Genomic DNA, 18,384 nt, shown 5'->3' with positions numbered 1-18,384 from the left:
CAGGAGAGTCATGACATTCCCCCTCTACGAGAGAGACCCACTGTAACCTGATCCTTCAGATCATCACAGGAGAGTCATGACATTCCCCCTCTACGAGAGACCCACTGTAACCTGATCCTTCAGATCATCACAGGTAGCGGATTTGTGGAAAACGGCCCAAAATGCCTTAGACTCTAGCCACACACCGACACACCCACCAACTGGAGCAAACCAAAATGTACCTCATAGTCTGTTCAAGAACATACAAGAAAATGTTGGTAATAGTGTTATTCAGTACAAACTCTTCCACAACGTTCAATCAAATTGAACACACCCCTGTTCAATACCCTGAAACCCCTTCAATTTACAGACAAGCTCTCCCCTGATTGGTCGCTACACACCTCCATCAATGAAGGTCTACAGTAGGTTCAACAGCACTCTGTAAGGTAGCACCATGGTGTAGCCGGAGGACAGCTGGCTTCCGTCCTCCTCTTGGTACACTGGCTTCAATATAAAACCTAGGAGGCTCATGGTTTTCACCCCCTTCCATAGATTTACACAGAAATTATGACAACTTCCGGAGGACGTCCTCCAACATTTCAGAGCTCTTGCAGCATTAACTGACATGTTGTTGACCCAATCAAAGGATGAGAGAATGAATTTAGTACTGAAAGCATAAGCTACAGGTAGCTAACACTGCGGTGCACAAAATATGGTGAGTAGGTGACTCAAAGAGAGAAAGACACAATAGTTGAACATTTTTTTACAAAGAATTTATTCAAAAATTAAGGAGAAGCGAAAACTAGCTATATTTCATAGTATGTTTTTTACTTTCACTTAATAGTGAATGCAGCTAGCTAGTTTAGCCTACTAGTTTAGCCTACTCAGGCTCAAACAGAGAGGGATGCTAAGTTAGCTAGCTGGCTATCCAACAGAGAGGGATGCTAAGTTAGCTAGCTGGCTATCCAACAGAGAGGGATGCTAAGTTAGCTAGCTGGCTATCCAACACTGGAACTCTTCCAAGTCAAGGTAAGCTTTTGGTTTTACTCATTTATTGCACTATAAAGCTACTGCATGATTGTAGCAGGTTTACTAATGTGTTAGTCTTATTAGTTGTGTTGACTACCACGTTACCTTAGCTATTATGGTGACAATGATATAGGCTGTGTGTAGCGGTTATGATGTAGTTTGGCTTGGAAAGGTTTTTTCTCCTGGTCACATAGAGCTGATGTGTTGTGCACTGAAGTCCACAAATGAAGGGAAAAGGTGAGAAGTGGAGAGCTAGCTAGTTTAGCCTACTAGTTTAGCCTACTCAGGCTCAAACAGAGAGGGATGCTAAGTTAGCTAGCTGGCTATCCAACAGAGAGGGATGCTAAGTTAGCTAGCTGGCTATCCAACAGAGAGGGATGCTAAGTTAGCTAGCTGGCTATCCAACACTGGAACTCTTCCAAGTCAAGGTAAGCTTTTGGTTTTACTCATTTATTGCACTATAAAGCTACTGCATGATTGTAGCAGGTTTACTAACGTGTTAGTCTTATTAGTTGTGTTGACTACCACGTTACCTTAGCTATTATGGTGACAATGATATAGGCTGTGTGTAGCGGTTATGATGTAGTTTGGCTTGGAAAGGTTTTTTCTCCTGGTCACATAGAGCTGATGTGTTGTGCACTGAAGTCCACAAATGAAGGGAAAAGGTGAGAAGTGGAGAGCTAGCTAGTTTAGCCTACTAGTTTAGCCTACTCAGGCTCAAACAGAGAGGGATGCTAAGTTAGCTAGCTGGCTATCCAACAGAGAGGGATGCTAAGTTAGCTAGCTGGCTATCCAACAGAGAGGGATGCTAAGTTAGCTAGCTGGCTGTCCAACAGAGAGGGATGCTAAGTTAGCTAGCTGGCTATCCAACAGAGAGGGATGCTAAGTTAGCTAGCTGGCTATCCAACACTGGAACTCTTCCAAGTCAAGGAGCGCGTAGACGGGAGTAAGAATTATACCATGAGAAAAGGGATCATGCTGTTTGTATGTGGCTGCTATGAAAGTGAACTGTGTGCGCGGGTGATCAGGGGTGTGTTTATCCCAATGATTCTGTTGAAAAACGTTACGAAACGGGGATAAACATACCTGTATTTCAAAATTCAAATTTCTGTAAGTACATAGATGTACATAATCAATGTCCACTAGTGGCTAACACAGTAAAAAAAAAAATCTATTTCATTTGAATTCAGATAAAAATGTTGCATTAATCAAATGTGTGTAACAATCAGCACCTGTGTTCTCTCTCTAACATGGTGGAATAATACTGACGGGAACATTGATGAGGTCGTGAATGTTTTCCATGTTTACAACGTTATCAGAACATCACCACAGTCAGCACCTGTGTTCTCTCTCTAACATGGTGGAATAATACTGACGGGAACATTCATGAGGTCGTGAATGTTTTCCCATGTTACCAACGTGGGAACATCACCACAGTTTCATAGATCTTTAGCTTGGAGACTAGAACACAAATTAACTAAATGAAACCAAAACTACGTTTCTTGAGGTTTTAAGGTTAGAATCAAGAAATACACACAATATGCAATTAATAATTTACATTTTAAAATATCTAAATCATGTCATTAATAACATCTAAGGGTTCTAACATGTATCCAATCTATCAAAGTGTAGAATCAAAATTGTAATCTGATTTTAGACATAATCCTGTCTCAGACACTAAAACAGGTCTATTCTAGAGAACGATTTAATATCAACAATATGGTTTAATGTGACATAAAACAACAGTCAAACATCAGTCAGAACACTGTGACTCATCAGAACACAGTGACTCATCAGAACACAGTGACTCATCAGAACACTGCCTGTAGATACCATGTATCTAGAGAAAAAAACAAAAACAGGCCTATTGTTGATTAAGATTTCATATCAACAATATGATTTAATGTGGCATAAAACAAGTCAAACATAAGTCAGAACACAGTGACTCATCAGAACACTGCCTGTCTATTCTATCATGTGATTTCAGGTCCTCTGGGAAGATGTCTTTCCACAATTAGGTTCCCTAACTAGAACTCTTTACAAACTTCCTCCCCTGTGTGTGTGTATGTTCCTTTTCAGGCTCCCTAACTAGGTAAAACTCTTTCCACACTGGGAACAACTGGGTGATTTCTCCCAAGTGTCCTCTCATGATCTTATAGTTTCCCTAAATTGGTCAAATCTTTTCCACTGCGACCATGGTAAGATGTGTGTGTGTCCTCTCATGCTCCTTAAGGTTATTTAACAACCTGAAATTCATTAGGCAATGGGAACATGAGTAAGGCTTCACTCCAGAGTGTATTCTCTTCTTATGTTTGTTCAGGCTCCCTAAATGGGTAAAATCATTTCCGCATAGGGAACAATGGTAAGGTTTCTCCCCGGTGTGTGTCCTCTCATGTGATTTTTGGTCCTGTGATCTAGAAAACCTCTTTCCACAATGGGTACAGGGGTAAGGCTTTTCTCCTGAGTGTACTCTATTATGTTTGTTCAGGCTCCCTAACTGCGTAAAACACTTGTCACAATGAGAGCAGTGGTGAAGTTTCTCCCCTGTGTGTGTCCTCTCGTGTGACTTTAGTTCCTGTGATCGTGAAAATCTCTTTCCACACTGGGAACATTGGTAAGTCTTTTCTTCAGTGTGTTTCCTTTCATGCTCTTTTCGGTAAGCTAATTGGGTAAAACTCTTTTCACACAGGGAGCAATGGTAAGGTTTCTCTCCTGTGTGTGTCCTCTCATGCTCCTTCAGCTTATCTAACAACCTAAATTTCTTTCCACAGTGGGAACAATGGTAAGGCTTTTCTCCTGTGTGTATTCGATTATGTTTGTTCAGGCTCCATAACTGGGTAAAACACTTTCCACACTGGGAGCAGAGAAAAGGCCTTTCCCCTGTGTGTGTCCTCTGATGTATTTTTAGGTTCTGTGATCGTGGAAATCTCTTTCCACACTGGGAGCAGTGGAAAGGCTTGTGTCCTGTGTGTGCCCTCTCATGCTCTTTTAGGTTCCATGACAACGTGAAACTCTTATTACACTGGGAGCAGTTGAGTCGTCTCACTGGTTTGGGAGTCTCTGGGTCTGGTTCCTCTGAAGGACTCTTACTGCTGTCAGAGTGACAGACTGCTCTCTCTCCTGCCAAAGACAGAGTATTTGGTTAAAACAGAGAGACCTGGATGAAACCTCCACATGATAAAACTGTCTTCCTATAAGGTTTAATCTAGACTAGATCCTTCATTATTAAACAGTACACTTGGAACATGAATGCCGATTGGTTAATAGCCATTAGTTATTCACAATACTACTCGGGTAATGGCGGTTACCAGTTCCATTTGAATCATTCCTACACATCCACTGTCTCACAGCCCAGCCAGGCAATTCATCAACTAATCTCCACTGTCCCAGAGCCCTGCCAGGAAATGTATCAACTAATCTCCACTGTCTCACAGCCCAGCCAGGAAATTCATCAACTCATCTCCACTGTCTCACAGCCCAGCCAGGAAATTCATCAACTCATCTCCACTGTCAAAAAGAAACTCAACATTATTACCCCTAGTCCAGCATTTAGTTTGTAACAGATGGGACTTGTTCTGAACCTTGTTATCTGACCTCTGACCTCTGAATTTTGTATAGGTACAGACAATATGTATAGAACCTATTCTGGTTTATTATTCAATAGAAATGTATGAAAATACACTGCTCCAAAAAAATAAAGGGAACACTTAAACAACACAATGTAACTCCAAGTCAATCACACTTCTGTGAAATCCAACTGTCCACTTAGAAAGCAACACTGATTGACAATAAATGTCACATACTGTTGTGCAAATGGAATAGACAACAGGTGGAAATTATAGGCAATTAGCAAGACACCCCCAATAAAGGAGTGGTTCTGCAGGTGGTGACCACAGACCACTTCTCAGTTCCTATGCTTCCTGGCTGATGTTTTGGTCACTTTTGAATGCTGGCGGGTGCTTTCACTCTCGCAGCGTAGCCTAGTGGTTAGAGCATTGGACTAGTAACCGGAAGGTTCCGAGTTCAAACCCCCGAGCTGACAAGGTACAAATCTGTCGTTCTGCCCCTGAACAGGCAGTTAACCCACTGTTCCCAGGCCGTCATTGAAAATAAGAATGTGTTCTTAACTGACTTGCCTGGTTAAATAAAGGTAGGTAAAAAAAAAAAAAAAAAAAAAAAAAAAAGGTAGCATGAGACGGAGTCTACAACCCACACAAGTGGCTCAGGTAGTGCAGCTCATCCAGGATGGCACATCAATGCAAGCTGTGGCAAGAAGGTTTGCGGTGTCTGTCAGCGTAGTGTCCAGAGCATGGAGGCGCTACCAGGAGACAGGCCAGTACATCAGGAGACATGGAGACCGTAGGAGGGCAACAACCCAGCAGCAGGACCGCTACCTCCGCATTTGTGCAAGGAGGAGCACTGCCAGAGCCCTGCAAAATGACCTCCAGCAGGCCACAAATGTGCATGTGTCTGCTCAAACGGTCAGAAACAGACTCCATGAGGGTGGTATGAGGGCCCGACGTCCACAGGTGGGGGTTGTGCTTACAGCCCAACACCGTGCAGGACGTTTGGCTTTTGCCAGAGAACACCAAGATTGACAAATTCGCCACTGGCGCCCTGTGCTCTTCACAGATGAAAGCAGGTTCACACTGAGCACGTGACAGACGTGACGGAGTCTGGAGACGCCGTGGAGAACGTTCTGCTGCCTGCAACATTCTCCAGCATGACCGGTTTGGCGGTGGGTCAGTCATGGTGTGGGGTGGCATTTCTTTGGGGGACCGCACAGCCCTCCATGTGCTCGCCAGAGGTAGCCTGACTGCCATTAGGTACCGAGATGAGATCCTCAGACCACTTGTGAGACCATATGCTGGTGCGGTTGGCCCTGGGTTCCTCCTAATGCAAGACAATGCTAGACCTCATGTGGCTGGAGTGTGTCAGCAGTTCCTGCAAGAGGAAGGCATTGATGCTATGGACTGGCCCGCCCGTTCCCCAGACCTGAATCCAATTGAGCACATCTGGGACATCATGTCTCGCTCCATCCACCAACTCCACATTGCACCACACTGTCCAGGAGTTGGCGGATGCTTTAGTCCGGGTCTGGGAGGAGATCCCTCAGGAGACCATCCGCCACCTCATCAGGAGCATGCCCAGGCGTTGTAGGGAAGTGATACAGGCACATGAAGGCCACACACACACTACTGAGCCTCATTTTGACTTGTTTTAAGGACATTACATCAAAGTTGGATCAGCCTGTAGTGTGGTTTTCCACTTTAATTTTGAGTGTCACTCCAAATCCAGACCTCCATGAGTTGATAAATTTGATTTCCATTGATAATTTCTATGTGATTTTGTTGTCAGTGCATTCAACTATGTATATTTCATTCATTCAGATCTAGGAGGTGTTATTTTAGTGTTCGCTTTATTTTTTTGAGCAGTGTTATATAAATTCCTGTGGAAGTTGGAACTAAAGTTAGACTAATTTGGGATCGTCTGTGATGAGACCATTAATATTTAATTGTTGAATTGTATTATTTTTTTAAGAGTGGTCTTTATCTAACCTGAAAAAACCAAGATGAATTTTGTTCATCCTCCTCTAGCCACTTCTTCCCAGATCTGACAAAGGTTCCCTCTGCTTTCAGTTTATACAGATCATCCAACTGGTGTTGTAGCTCAAACAGATTTGTCCTCCTCTGAGAGCCTTTCAACAGACTTTGGAACGAGACAGGTGATCTTTGGAATTATACTTTCTTCTTCAACTCTCGTCTTGGCAACAATATTCCCATATATTCTTAAATATTTTCCAACCTCATATTTAAAAGGCTGCTAGGATATGAACACAGTAGCACAGACTACATCCATATGACGTTGAGAAATAGTGCATTGTGGGAAGTTTAGAAGATACCCTGGAAATAAGTTAATAAATATGTAATAACGCAAAAACATAACTGTTTTTTCTTAATAGGTAACCAAATCGTGACGACAAATAGCTTACTAATAAGTCTTTAACCACACAGTGTTGTTACATTGGTGAGTAAAAACTCTTCCCTAATTTCTTCTAATTTCTTCCTACGCTTTAACATGTCTGAAAATAAAATCTACATATACATCAAATATACATTCTCAAATGCGTCACTCCAGTCAGCAGACATTTTAAGTTTCTAAAATCCCTTATGGGAAAAACGATTGGAATCATTCCCCTGTTTGACCCTGAGGTTTATGGGTACTATGACTCCTACTGTGGTACTTTATGTGAGCCATTCAATATGTGACAGAGATGAAAATCTCCTCTAGGATGGGATGCTAACATGACCAGGATGGGTTGATAACATGACCAGGATGGGTTGATAACATGACCAGGATGGGATGTTAATATGACCAGGATGGGATGTTAATATGACCAGGATGGGATGTTAACATGACCAGGATGGGTTAACATGACCAGGATGGGTTAATAACATGACCAGGATGGGTTAATAACATGACCAGGATGGGTTAATAACATGACCAGGACCAGGATGGGTTAATAACATGACCAGGATGGGTTGATAACATGACCAGGACGGGTTGTTAACATGACCAGGACGGGTTGTTAACATGACCAGGACGGGTTGTTAACATGACCAGGACGGGTTGTTAACATGACCAGGACGGGTTGATAACATGACCAGGACGGGTTGATAACATGACCAGGACGGGTTGTTAACATGACCAGGACGGGTTAATAACATGACCAGGACGGGTTGATAACATGACCAGGACGGGTTGATAACATGACCAGGACGGGTTGTTAACATGACCAGGACGGGTTGTTAACATGACCAGGACGGGTTGTTAACCTGACCAGGACGGGTTGTTAACCTGACCAGGACGGGTTGTTAACCTGACCAGGACGGGTTGTTAACCTGACCAGGACGGGTTGTTAACCTGACCAGGACGGGTTGTTAACCTGACCAGGACGGGTTGTTAACCTGACCAGGACGGGTTGTTAACCTGACCAGGATGGGTTGTTAACCTGACCAGGATGGGTTGTTAACCTGACCAGGATGGGTTGTTAACCTGACCAGGATGGGTTGTTAACCTGACCAGGATGGGTTGTTAACCTGACCAGGATGGGTTGTTAACCTGACCAGGATGGGTTGTTAACCTGACCAGGATGGGTTGTTAACCTGACCAGGATGGGTTAATAACCTGACCAGGATGGGTTAGTAACATGACCAGGATGGGTTAATAACATGACCAGGATGGGTTAATAACATGACCAGGATGGGTTTTTAACATGACCAGGATGGGTTGATAACATGACCAGGATGGGTTGATAACATGACCAGGATGGGTTGATAACATGACCAGGATGGGTTGATAACATGACCAGGATGGGTTGATAACATGACCAGGATGGGTTGATAACATGACCAGGATGGGTTGATAACATGACCAGGATGGGTTAATAACATGACCAGGATGGGTTAAATACATGACCAGGACCAGGATGGGTTGTTAACATGACCAGGATGGGTTGTCAACATGACCAGGATGGGTTAATAACATGACCAGGATGGGTTAATAACATGACCAGGATGGGTTAATAACATGACCAGGATGGGTTGATAACATGACCAGGATGGGTTGATAACATGACCAGGATGGGTTGATAACATGACCAGGATGGGTTAACATGACCAGGATGGGTTAACATGAACAGGATGGGTTAACATGAACAGGATGGGTTAACATGAACAGGATGGGTTAACATGAACAGGATGGGTTAACATGAACAGGATGGGTTAACATGACCAGGATGGGTTAACATGACCAGGATGGGTTAACATGACCAGGATGGGTTAACATGACCAGGATGGGTTAATAACATGACCAGGACCAGGATGGGTTGTTAACATGACCAGGATGGGTTAACATGACCAGGATGGGTTGTTAATATGACCAGGATGGGTTGTTAATATGACCAGGATGGGTTGATAACATGACCAGGATGGGTTAATAACATGACCAGGATGGGTTAATAACATGACCAGGATGGGTTAATAACATGACCAGGATGGGTTAATAACATGACCAGGATGGGTTAATAACATGACCAGGATGGGTTGATAACATGACCAGGATGGGTTGTTAACATGACCAGGATGGGTTGTTAACATGACCAGGATGGGTTGTTAACATGACCAGGATGGGTTGTTAACATGACCAGGACGGGTTGTTAACATGACCAGGACGGGTTGTTAACATGACCAGGACGGGTTAATAACATGACCAGGATGGGTTAATAACATGACCAGGATGGGTTAATAACATGACCAGGATGGGTTAATAACATGACCAGGATGGGTTGTTAATATGACCAGGATGGGTTAATAACATGACCAGGACCAGGATGGGTTGATAACATGACCAGGATGGGTTGTTAACATGACCAGGATGGGTTAATAACATGACCAGGATGGGTTAATAACATGACCAGGATGGGTTAATAACATGACCAGGATGGGTTAATAACATGACCAGGATGGGTTAATAACATGACCAGGATGGGTTAATAACATGACCAGAATGGGTTAATAACATGACCAGGATGGGTTAATAACATGACCAGGATGGGTTAATAACATGACCAGGATGGGGTATTAACATGACCAGGATGGGTTAATAACATGACCAGGATGGGTTAATAACATGACCAGGATGGGTTGTTAACATGACCAGGATGGGTTGTTAACATGACCAGGATGGGTTGTTAACATGACCAGGATGGGTTGTTAACATGACCAGGATGGGTTGATAACATGACCAGGATGGGTTGATAACATGACCAGGATGGGTTGTTAACATGACCAGGATGGGTTAATAACATGACCAGGATGGGTTAATAACATGACCAGGATGGGTTAATAACATGACCAGGATGGGTTAATAACATGACCAGGATGGGTTGTTAACATGACCAGGATGGGTTGTTAACATGACCAGGATGGGTTGTTAACATGACCAGGATGGGTTGTTAACGTGACCAGGATGGGTTGTTAACGTGACCAGGATGGGTTGTTAACGTGACCAGGATGGGTTGTTAACGTGACCAGGATGGGTTAATAACAGGATGGGTTAATAACAGGATGGGTTAATAACATGACCAGGATGGGTTGTTAACATGACCAGGATGGGTTGTTAACATGACCAGGATGGGTTGTTAACATGACCAGGATGGGTTGTTAACATGACCAGGATGGGTTGTTAACATGACCAGGATGGGTTAATAACATGACCAGGATGGGTTAATAACATGACCAGGATGGGTTAATAACATGACCAGGATGGGTTGTTAATATGACCAGGATGGGTTAATAACATGACCAGGACCAGGATGGGTTGATAACATGACCAGGATGGGTTGTTAACATGACCAGGATGGGTTAATAACATGACCAGGATGGGTTAATAACATGACCAGGATGGGTTAATAACATGACCAGGATGGGTTAATAACATGACCAGGATGGGTTAATAACATGACCAGGATGGGTTAATAACATGACCAGAATGGGTTAATAACATGACCAGAATGGGTTAATAACATGACCAGGATGGGTTAATAACATGACCAGGATGGGGTATTAACATGACCAGGATGGGTTAATAACATGACCAGGATGGGTTAATAACATGACCAGGATGGGTTGTTAACATGACCAGGATGGGTTGTTAACATGACCAGGATGGGTTGTTAACATGACCAGGATGGGTTGTTAACATGACCAGGATGGGTTGTTAACATGACCAGGATGGGTTGATAACATGACCAGGATGGGTTGTTAACATGACCAGGATGGGTTAATAACATGACCAGGATGGGTTAATAACATGACCAGGATGGGTTAATAACATGACCAGGATGGGTTAATAACATGACCAGGATGGGTTGTTAACATGACCAGGATGGGTTGTTAACATGACCAGGATGGGTTGTTAACATGACCAGGATGGGTTGTTAACATGACCAGGATGGGTTGTTAACGTGACCAGGATGGGTTGTTAACGTGACCAGGATGGGTTGTTAACGTGACCAGGATGGGTTGTTAACGTGACCAGGATGGGTTGTTAACGTGACCAGGATGGGTTGTTAACGTGACCAGGATGGGTTAATAACAGGATGGGTTAATAACAGGATGGGTTAATAACATGACCAGGATGGGTTGTTAACATGACCAGGATGGGTTGTTAACATGACCAGGATGGGTTGTTAACATGACCAGGATGGGTTGTTAACATGACCAGGATGGGTTGTTAACATGACCAGGATGGGTTAATAACATGACCAGGATGGGTTAATAACATGACCAGGATGGGTTAATAACATGACCAGGATGGGTTAATAACATGACCAGGATGGGTTAATAACATGACCAGGATGGGTTAATAACATGACCAGGATGGGTTGTTAATATGACCAGGATGGGTTAATAAAATGACCAGAATGGGTTGTCAATATGATGATACACCACTACCACCCAGTATATAGATGATACACACCACCCAGTATATAGATGATACACACCACCACCACCCAGTATATAGATACACCACCACCCAGTAAATAGATGCTACACACCTCCACCACCCAATATATAGATGCTACACACCACCACCACCCAATATAGATGATACACACCACCACCACCACCCAGTATATAGATACACACCACCACCACCCAATATATAGATGATACACCACACCACCCAGTAAATAGATGATACACCACCACCCAGTAAATAGATGCTACACACCTCCACCACCCAATATATAGATGATACACCACCAACACCACCCAGTATATAGATGCTACACCACCACCACCACCCAGTATATAGATGCTACACCACCACCACCACCCAGTAAATAGATGCTACACCACCACCACCACCCAGTAAATAGATGCTACACCACCACCACCACCCAGTAAATAGATGCTACACACCACCACCACCCAGTAAATAGATGCTACACACCACCACCACCCAGTAAATAGATGCTACACACCACCACCCAGTATATAGATGCTACACACCACCACCCAGTATATAGATGCTACACACCACCACCCAGTATATAGATGCTACACACCACCACCCAGTATATAGATGCTACACACCACCACCCAGTATATAGATGCTACACACCACCACCCAGTATATAGATGCTACACACCACCACCCAGTATATAGATGATACACACCACCACCACCCAGTATATAGATACACACCACCCAGTATATAGATGATACACACCACCCAGTGTATAGATACACCACCACCCAGTATATAGATGATATACCACCACCCAGTATATAGATGGTACACCACCACCCAGTATATAGATGGTACACCACCACCCAGTATATAGATGGTACACCACCACCCAGTATATAGATGGTACACCACCACCAGTATATAGATGTACACCACCACCCAGTATATAGATGGTACACCACCACCCAGTATATAGATGCTACACCACCACCCAGTATATAGATGCTACACCACCACCCAGTATATAGATGCTACACCACCACCCAGTATATAGATGCTACACCACCACCCAGTATATAGATGCTACACCACCACCCAGTATATAGATGCTACACCACCACCCAGTATATAGATGCTACACCACCACCCAGTATATAGATGCTACACCACCACCCAGTATATAGATGCTACACCACCACCCAGTATATAGATGCTACACCACCACCCAGTATATAGATGCTACACCACCACCCAGTATATAGATGCTACACCACCACCCAGTATATAGATGCTACACCACCACCCAGTATATAGATGCTACACCACCACCCAGTATATAGATGCTACACCACCACCCAGTATATAGATGCTACACCACCACCCAGTATATAGATGCTACACCACCACCCAGTATATAGATGCTACACCACCACCCAGTATATAGATGCTACACCACCACCCAGTATATAGATGCTACACCACCACCCAGTATATAGATGCTACACAATCTGGGTTAGGGTTTGGCTGGGGTAGGCCGTAATTGACCACCACCACCACCCAGTATAAAGATGCTACACAATCTGGGTTAGGGTTTGGCTGGGGTAGGCCGTAATTGACCACCACCACCACCCAGTATAAAGATGCTACACAATCTGGGTTAGGGTTTGGCTGGGGTAGGCCGTAATTGACCACCACCACCACCCAGTATAAAGATGCTACACAATCTGGGTTAGGGTTTGGCTGGGGTAAGCCGTAATTGACCACCACCACCACCCCCCAGTATATAGATGCTACACAATCTGGGTTAGGGTTTGGCTGGGGTAAGCCGTAATTGACCACCACCACCACCCCACAGTATATAGATGCTACACAATCTGGGTTAGGGTTTGGCTGGGGTAGGCCGTAATTGACCACCACCACCCCCCAGTATAAAGATGCTACACAATCTGGGTTAGGGTTTGGCTGGGGTAAGCCGTAATTGACCACCACCACCACCCCCCAGTATATAGATGCTACACAATCTGGGTTAGGGTTTGGCTGGGGTAAGCCGTAATTGACCACCACCACCCCCCAGTATATAGATGCTACACAATCTGGGTTAGGGTTTGGCTGGGGTAGGCCGTAATTGACCACCACCACCACCCAGTATAAAGATGCTACACAATCTGGGTTAGGGTTTGGCTGGGGTAAGCCGTAATTGACCACCACCACCACCCCCCAGTATATAGATGCTACACAATCTGGGTTAGGGTTTGGCTGGGGTAAGCCGTAATTGACCACCACCACCACCCCCCAGTATATAGATGCTACACAATCTGGGTTAGGGTTTGGCTGGGGTAAGCCGTAATTGACCACCACCACCACCCCCCAGTATATAGATGCTACACAATCTGGGTTAGGGTTTGGCTGGGGTAGGCCGTAATTGACCACCACCACCACCCAGTATAAAGATGCTACACAATCTGGGTTAGGGTTTGGCTGGGGTAAGCCGTAATTGACCACCACCACCACCCCCCAGTATATAGATGCTACACAATCTGGGTTAGGGTTTGGCTGGGGTAAGCCGTAACTGTAAATAACAATTTGTCCTTAGCTGACTTGTCTAGTTAAATAAAGATTAAAATAACATACAAAATAACTACTTTTTACCATTTTAGGAAATAAATAAAGCAGTCAAACCCATGTTATTGTGAATAATAACAGACTCTTTAGGGACGTTTCCCAGAACTCAGCTTCACGTCATGTTTAAAGAACGGCCCATTGCTGTGTTGTCGACAATCACACACTGGTTTCTCTTTACTGCTTGATTTGGGCAGGAGCTCACCAGGACTGAGTACCGGCACCTAAAAATGTCCTATCGCTTGAGTTTCTGCACCTCGTATAAAAAACTATTAGTTTTAAAGTATTGTATTGTTCCTGCACCTTAAATATAAACAGTACCGGAACCTTTTTCAGTCCAAGTCAAGCATGAGCTTGCTTCTCCACCTGCATTGCTTGCTGTTTGGGGTTTTAGGCTGGGTTTCAAGTCAAGCATGAGTTCTCATGCCTTATTGCTTACATTCATGTATATAAACATTACCGGAACCTTTTTCAGTCCAAGTCAAGCATGAGTTCTCATATGCCTTATTGCTTACATTCATGTATATAAACATTACCGGAACCTATTTCAGTCCAAGTCGAGCACGGGTTCTCATGCCTTATTGCTTACATTCATGTATATAAACAGTACCGGAACCTTTTTCAGTCCAAGTCGAGCACGGGTTCTCATGCCTTATTGCTTACATTCATGTGGCTCCCTTTTTTCAAAAGAATCATTCCTTGTCTTGATTCTGTCCGTTTGATCATTTGAAATCAGAGTTGGTTGTAATGTATGATATGGTAACCACAGAGATCTCAAACCTTAATGGGTAGCCTAGTGGTTAGAGGGGGGGGGGGGGCAGGTAGCCTAGTGGTTAGAGGGAGGGGTCAGGTAGCCTAGTGGTTAGAGGGAGGGGTCAGGTAGCCTAGTGGTTAGAGGGAGGGGTCAGGTAGCCTAGTGGTTAGAGGGAGGGGTCAGGTAGCCTAGTGGTTAGAGGGGGGGGAGAGGATCAGGTAGCCTAGTGGTTAGAGGGGGGGGAGAGGATCAGGTAGCCTAGTGGTTAGAGAGAGGGGGGGGGGTCAGGTAGCCTGGTGGTTATAGGGGGGGGGGGGGGGGGGCAGGTAGCCTAGTGGTTAGGGGGTTGGAACTAGTAACCGAAAGGTTGCAAGTTTGAATCCCCGAGCTCACAAGGTAAAAATCTGTCATTCAGCCCCTGAACAAGGCAGTTGACCCACTGTTCCTAGGCCAGTTGACCCACTGTTCCTAGGCCAGTTGACCCACTGTTCCTAGGCCAGTTGACCCACTGTTCCTAGACCAGTTGACCCACTGTTCCTAGACCAGTTGACCCACTGTTCCTAGGCCAGTTGACCCACTGTTCCTAGGCCAGTTGACCCACTGTTCCTAGGCCAGTTGACCCACTGTTCCTAGGCCAGTTGACCCACTGTTCCTAGGCCAGTTGACCCACTGTTCCTAGACCAGGTGACCCACTGTTCCTAGACCAGTTGACCCACTGTTCCTAGACCAGTTGACCCACTGTTCCTAGACCAGTTGACCCACTGTTCCTAGACCAGTTGACCCACTGTTCCTAGACCAGTTGACCCACTGTTCCTAGACCAGTTGACCCACTGTTCCTAGACCAGTTGACCCACTGTTCCTAGACCAGTTGACCCACTGTTCCTAGACCAGTTGACCCACTGTTCCTAGACCAGTTCACCCACTGTTCCTAGACCAGTTAACCCACTGTTCCTAGACCAGTTCACCCACTGTTCCTAGACCAGTTAACCCACTGTTCCTAGACCAGTTCACCCACTGTTCCTAGGCCGTCATTGAAAATAGTTAAATAAAGGTCAAATATATATTTCATTTTAAATCAGATCAGTCAGCCTTACCTTATAACTAAACAACCAAGGACCTAATAATACTACCATTGATAATAACTATAATTAATACAAAATAATAACTTGGCTCTTTTTAACCTTTATTTAACCTTTATTTAACCAGGCAAGTCAGTTAAGAACATATTCTTATTTTCAATGACGGCCTGGGAACAGTGGGTTAACTGCCTGTTCAGGGGCAGAACGACAGATTGTACCTTGTCAGCTCGGGGATATGAACTTGCAACCTTTCGGTTGGCATGCTCTCATGGGATGTTGAGGGTAGAGAATGAGCGAAGCACTACAGGAAGGGATATTCAGTGATTAAAAATGTTGGGAAAAATATAAGAAATAGGAAGCATTTTATCCATAGAGCCCTTTATCCATTAACATTTTGTTGGTTGATGACAATCTGTAGCTTTAATAATTCCTAACCACACATATAGTTCAACAACTGCAGAGTTTTTGCCCCTATTTTTAAGACAGTACTTACCGTCGTTAATCAGATCTCCTGTCGTCTCTTCTTCTTCTTTCTCCTCCTCTTCCAATGAGACAGTAATCTCCCCCTCCTCCTTCATTCCAAAAACGGCATTCTCCTCTTTCTCCTCCTTCAGAGTAACATCCTCCTCCTCTTTTACACTGAACGCTTCTTCCTCTTCCTTCACAGTAGCAGTCACCTCCCCCTCCTTCATTCCAAAAACGGCATTCTCCTCCTTCAGAGTAACATCCTCCTCCTCTTTTACACTGAAAGCTTCTTCCTCTTCCTTCACAGTAGCAGTCACCTCCCCCTCCTTCATTCCAAAAAGGGCATAGTCCTCCTCCTCTTCCTTCACAGTAGCAGTCACCTCCCCCTCATCCTTCTTCATTCCAAAAACGGCATTCTGTATCTCTTCAGTTACATCCTCCTCTTTCACTGTAACATCCTCCTCCTCTTTCACTCTGAACGAGTCTTCCTCTTCTTTCACTGAAACGTCTTTCTCTTCTTCTTTCACGGTAACAGTCTCACCCTCCACTAGTTTTTGTATTGTAACATATTTCTCTTCCTCCTCCTCTTTCACCAGAGTTTCTTTCTCCGTCCAGCAGACCTCCTCATGGGTGGAGTAGCTTAGTGAGCTCATGGTCGGGGATGCTAACTTGCTAGCTAGTTAGCATTAGCAACTCGTCTAATACTAGTCCTAACTTAACCAGCTAGCTAGATGACTAACAACGGAATATTTAAACGAAAGGGGTAGTAACTAACTAGACGACAAAAATGAGTTTTAAAACACAATGGCTAATAATCACCGAAAGCGTCTGAAGAGCACCGATGTTTCAGCTTTGTTGCCTAGCAAGATACCGAGGTGGTTGACTTCTTCTTCTTTAGGATTTGGTTGGCGGCGCTCATCCGGGTTTAAGGTGCGTATACCGCCACCTGCTGTACTGGTGTGTGAGGCCATTCACGGCCAACCAACATTCAATTCTTGATTCGGTAACACAAATTGTGTAAAATGAAAGTTTCCCTGACAACTATTAACCCATTCCACTATTTAACCCTATTTAATCGTACTCCAGGCCAACGGTCTGGGAAGACAGAACACTACCACTCAACACCACCTGCAACTGTTCTGCAGTAAATCCTCGCAATCCAGAGTACTTCTCTGTTGCAGCCCCCAACAACCTCCTGTGACCTCCGATCCATTTCTGTAGTACAGTTGACAACCATGGCTATGAATGCTAAAAAAAAAGCCCACCTTTACTGAAGCACATATTCTTCCCATCACTCTCCCTTGATCTCTGCCTATTCACTGGGATCCTCTCGGGATCCCTCACCCTGTACCCATCTTCCTCTACCACTCTCTCATGGTCTCTGCCTATTCACAGGGATCCTCTCAGGATCCCTCACCCTGTACCCATCTTCCTCTACCACTCTCTCATGGTCTCTGCCTACTCACAGGGATCCTCTCGGGATCCCTCACCCTGTACCCATCTTCCTCTACCACTCTCTTCACTGCTATCGGCATACAACACTTTCTGTCCTACTGTAACCCTGGCAACCTCAACCCGCCTTTCTCTCACCGAACACCTCCGATAGGTTGCTGACTTCTTCTTCTTCTTCTTCTTTGGGTTTATTGGCTCAAACTCAAAAGGTGTTTTATCGTCACCAACTGGACGGGGTTGAAACAATTCACCCAAGAAAACGAATTCCACTACAGGAGAATGTATATACATATTCCTAAACCTTCAGTTATTCGATAACCTCAAAATCCTATGTGGGGCCTGAGAGGGTGGGACAGCGTGAGAGTCCATGTAGCTCCTCAGATGTTAAGTAGTTTAATTCCAGGGAATAGTTCAGCTGCAGGAATCAACGAGGACATTTACACACACAGTAATAATTGGATATTAAA

General features: G+C 44.5%; 1 protein-coding gene across 2 annotated transcripts in view; it reads right to left on the bottom strand.

Annotated features, from left to right (window-relative positions):
- LOC109876987 (zinc finger protein 391-like) overlaps nt 1-17,366 on the bottom strand; it is a 33,237-nt gene extending 15,871 nt beyond the window's left edge. Inside the window, exons 1-2 of one of the 2 annotated variants that reach the window (XM_031815706.1) lie at nt 16,494-17,360; nt 1,842-4,128 (exon numbers count right to left, since the gene is read on the bottom strand). In XM_031815706.1, coding sequence (XP_031671566.1) covers nt 3,182-4,128; nt 16,494-17,118 — 1,572 coding nt within the window. In that variant the 5' untranslated portion in view covers nt 17,119-17,360 and the 3' untranslated portion in view covers nt 1,842-3,181. Of the gene's footprint in view, nt 1-1,841; nt 4,129-16,493 lie in introns of those variants that run through there. The other variant, XM_031815705.1, reaches the window with a different exon arrangement.
- Nucleotides 17,367-18,384: the final 1,018 nt, after the last annotated feature.

This window comes from Oncorhynchus kisutch, unplaced genomic scaffold (assembly GCF_002021735.2).
Source record: "Oncorhynchus kisutch isolate 150728-3 unplaced genomic scaffold, Okis_V2 scaffold503, whole genome shotgun sequence".
Lineage (NCBI taxonomy): Eukaryota > Metazoa > Chordata > Actinopteri > Salmoniformes > Salmonidae > Oncorhynchus > Oncorhynchus kisutch.
This window is presented reverse-complemented; position numbering and strand designations above follow the sequence as displayed.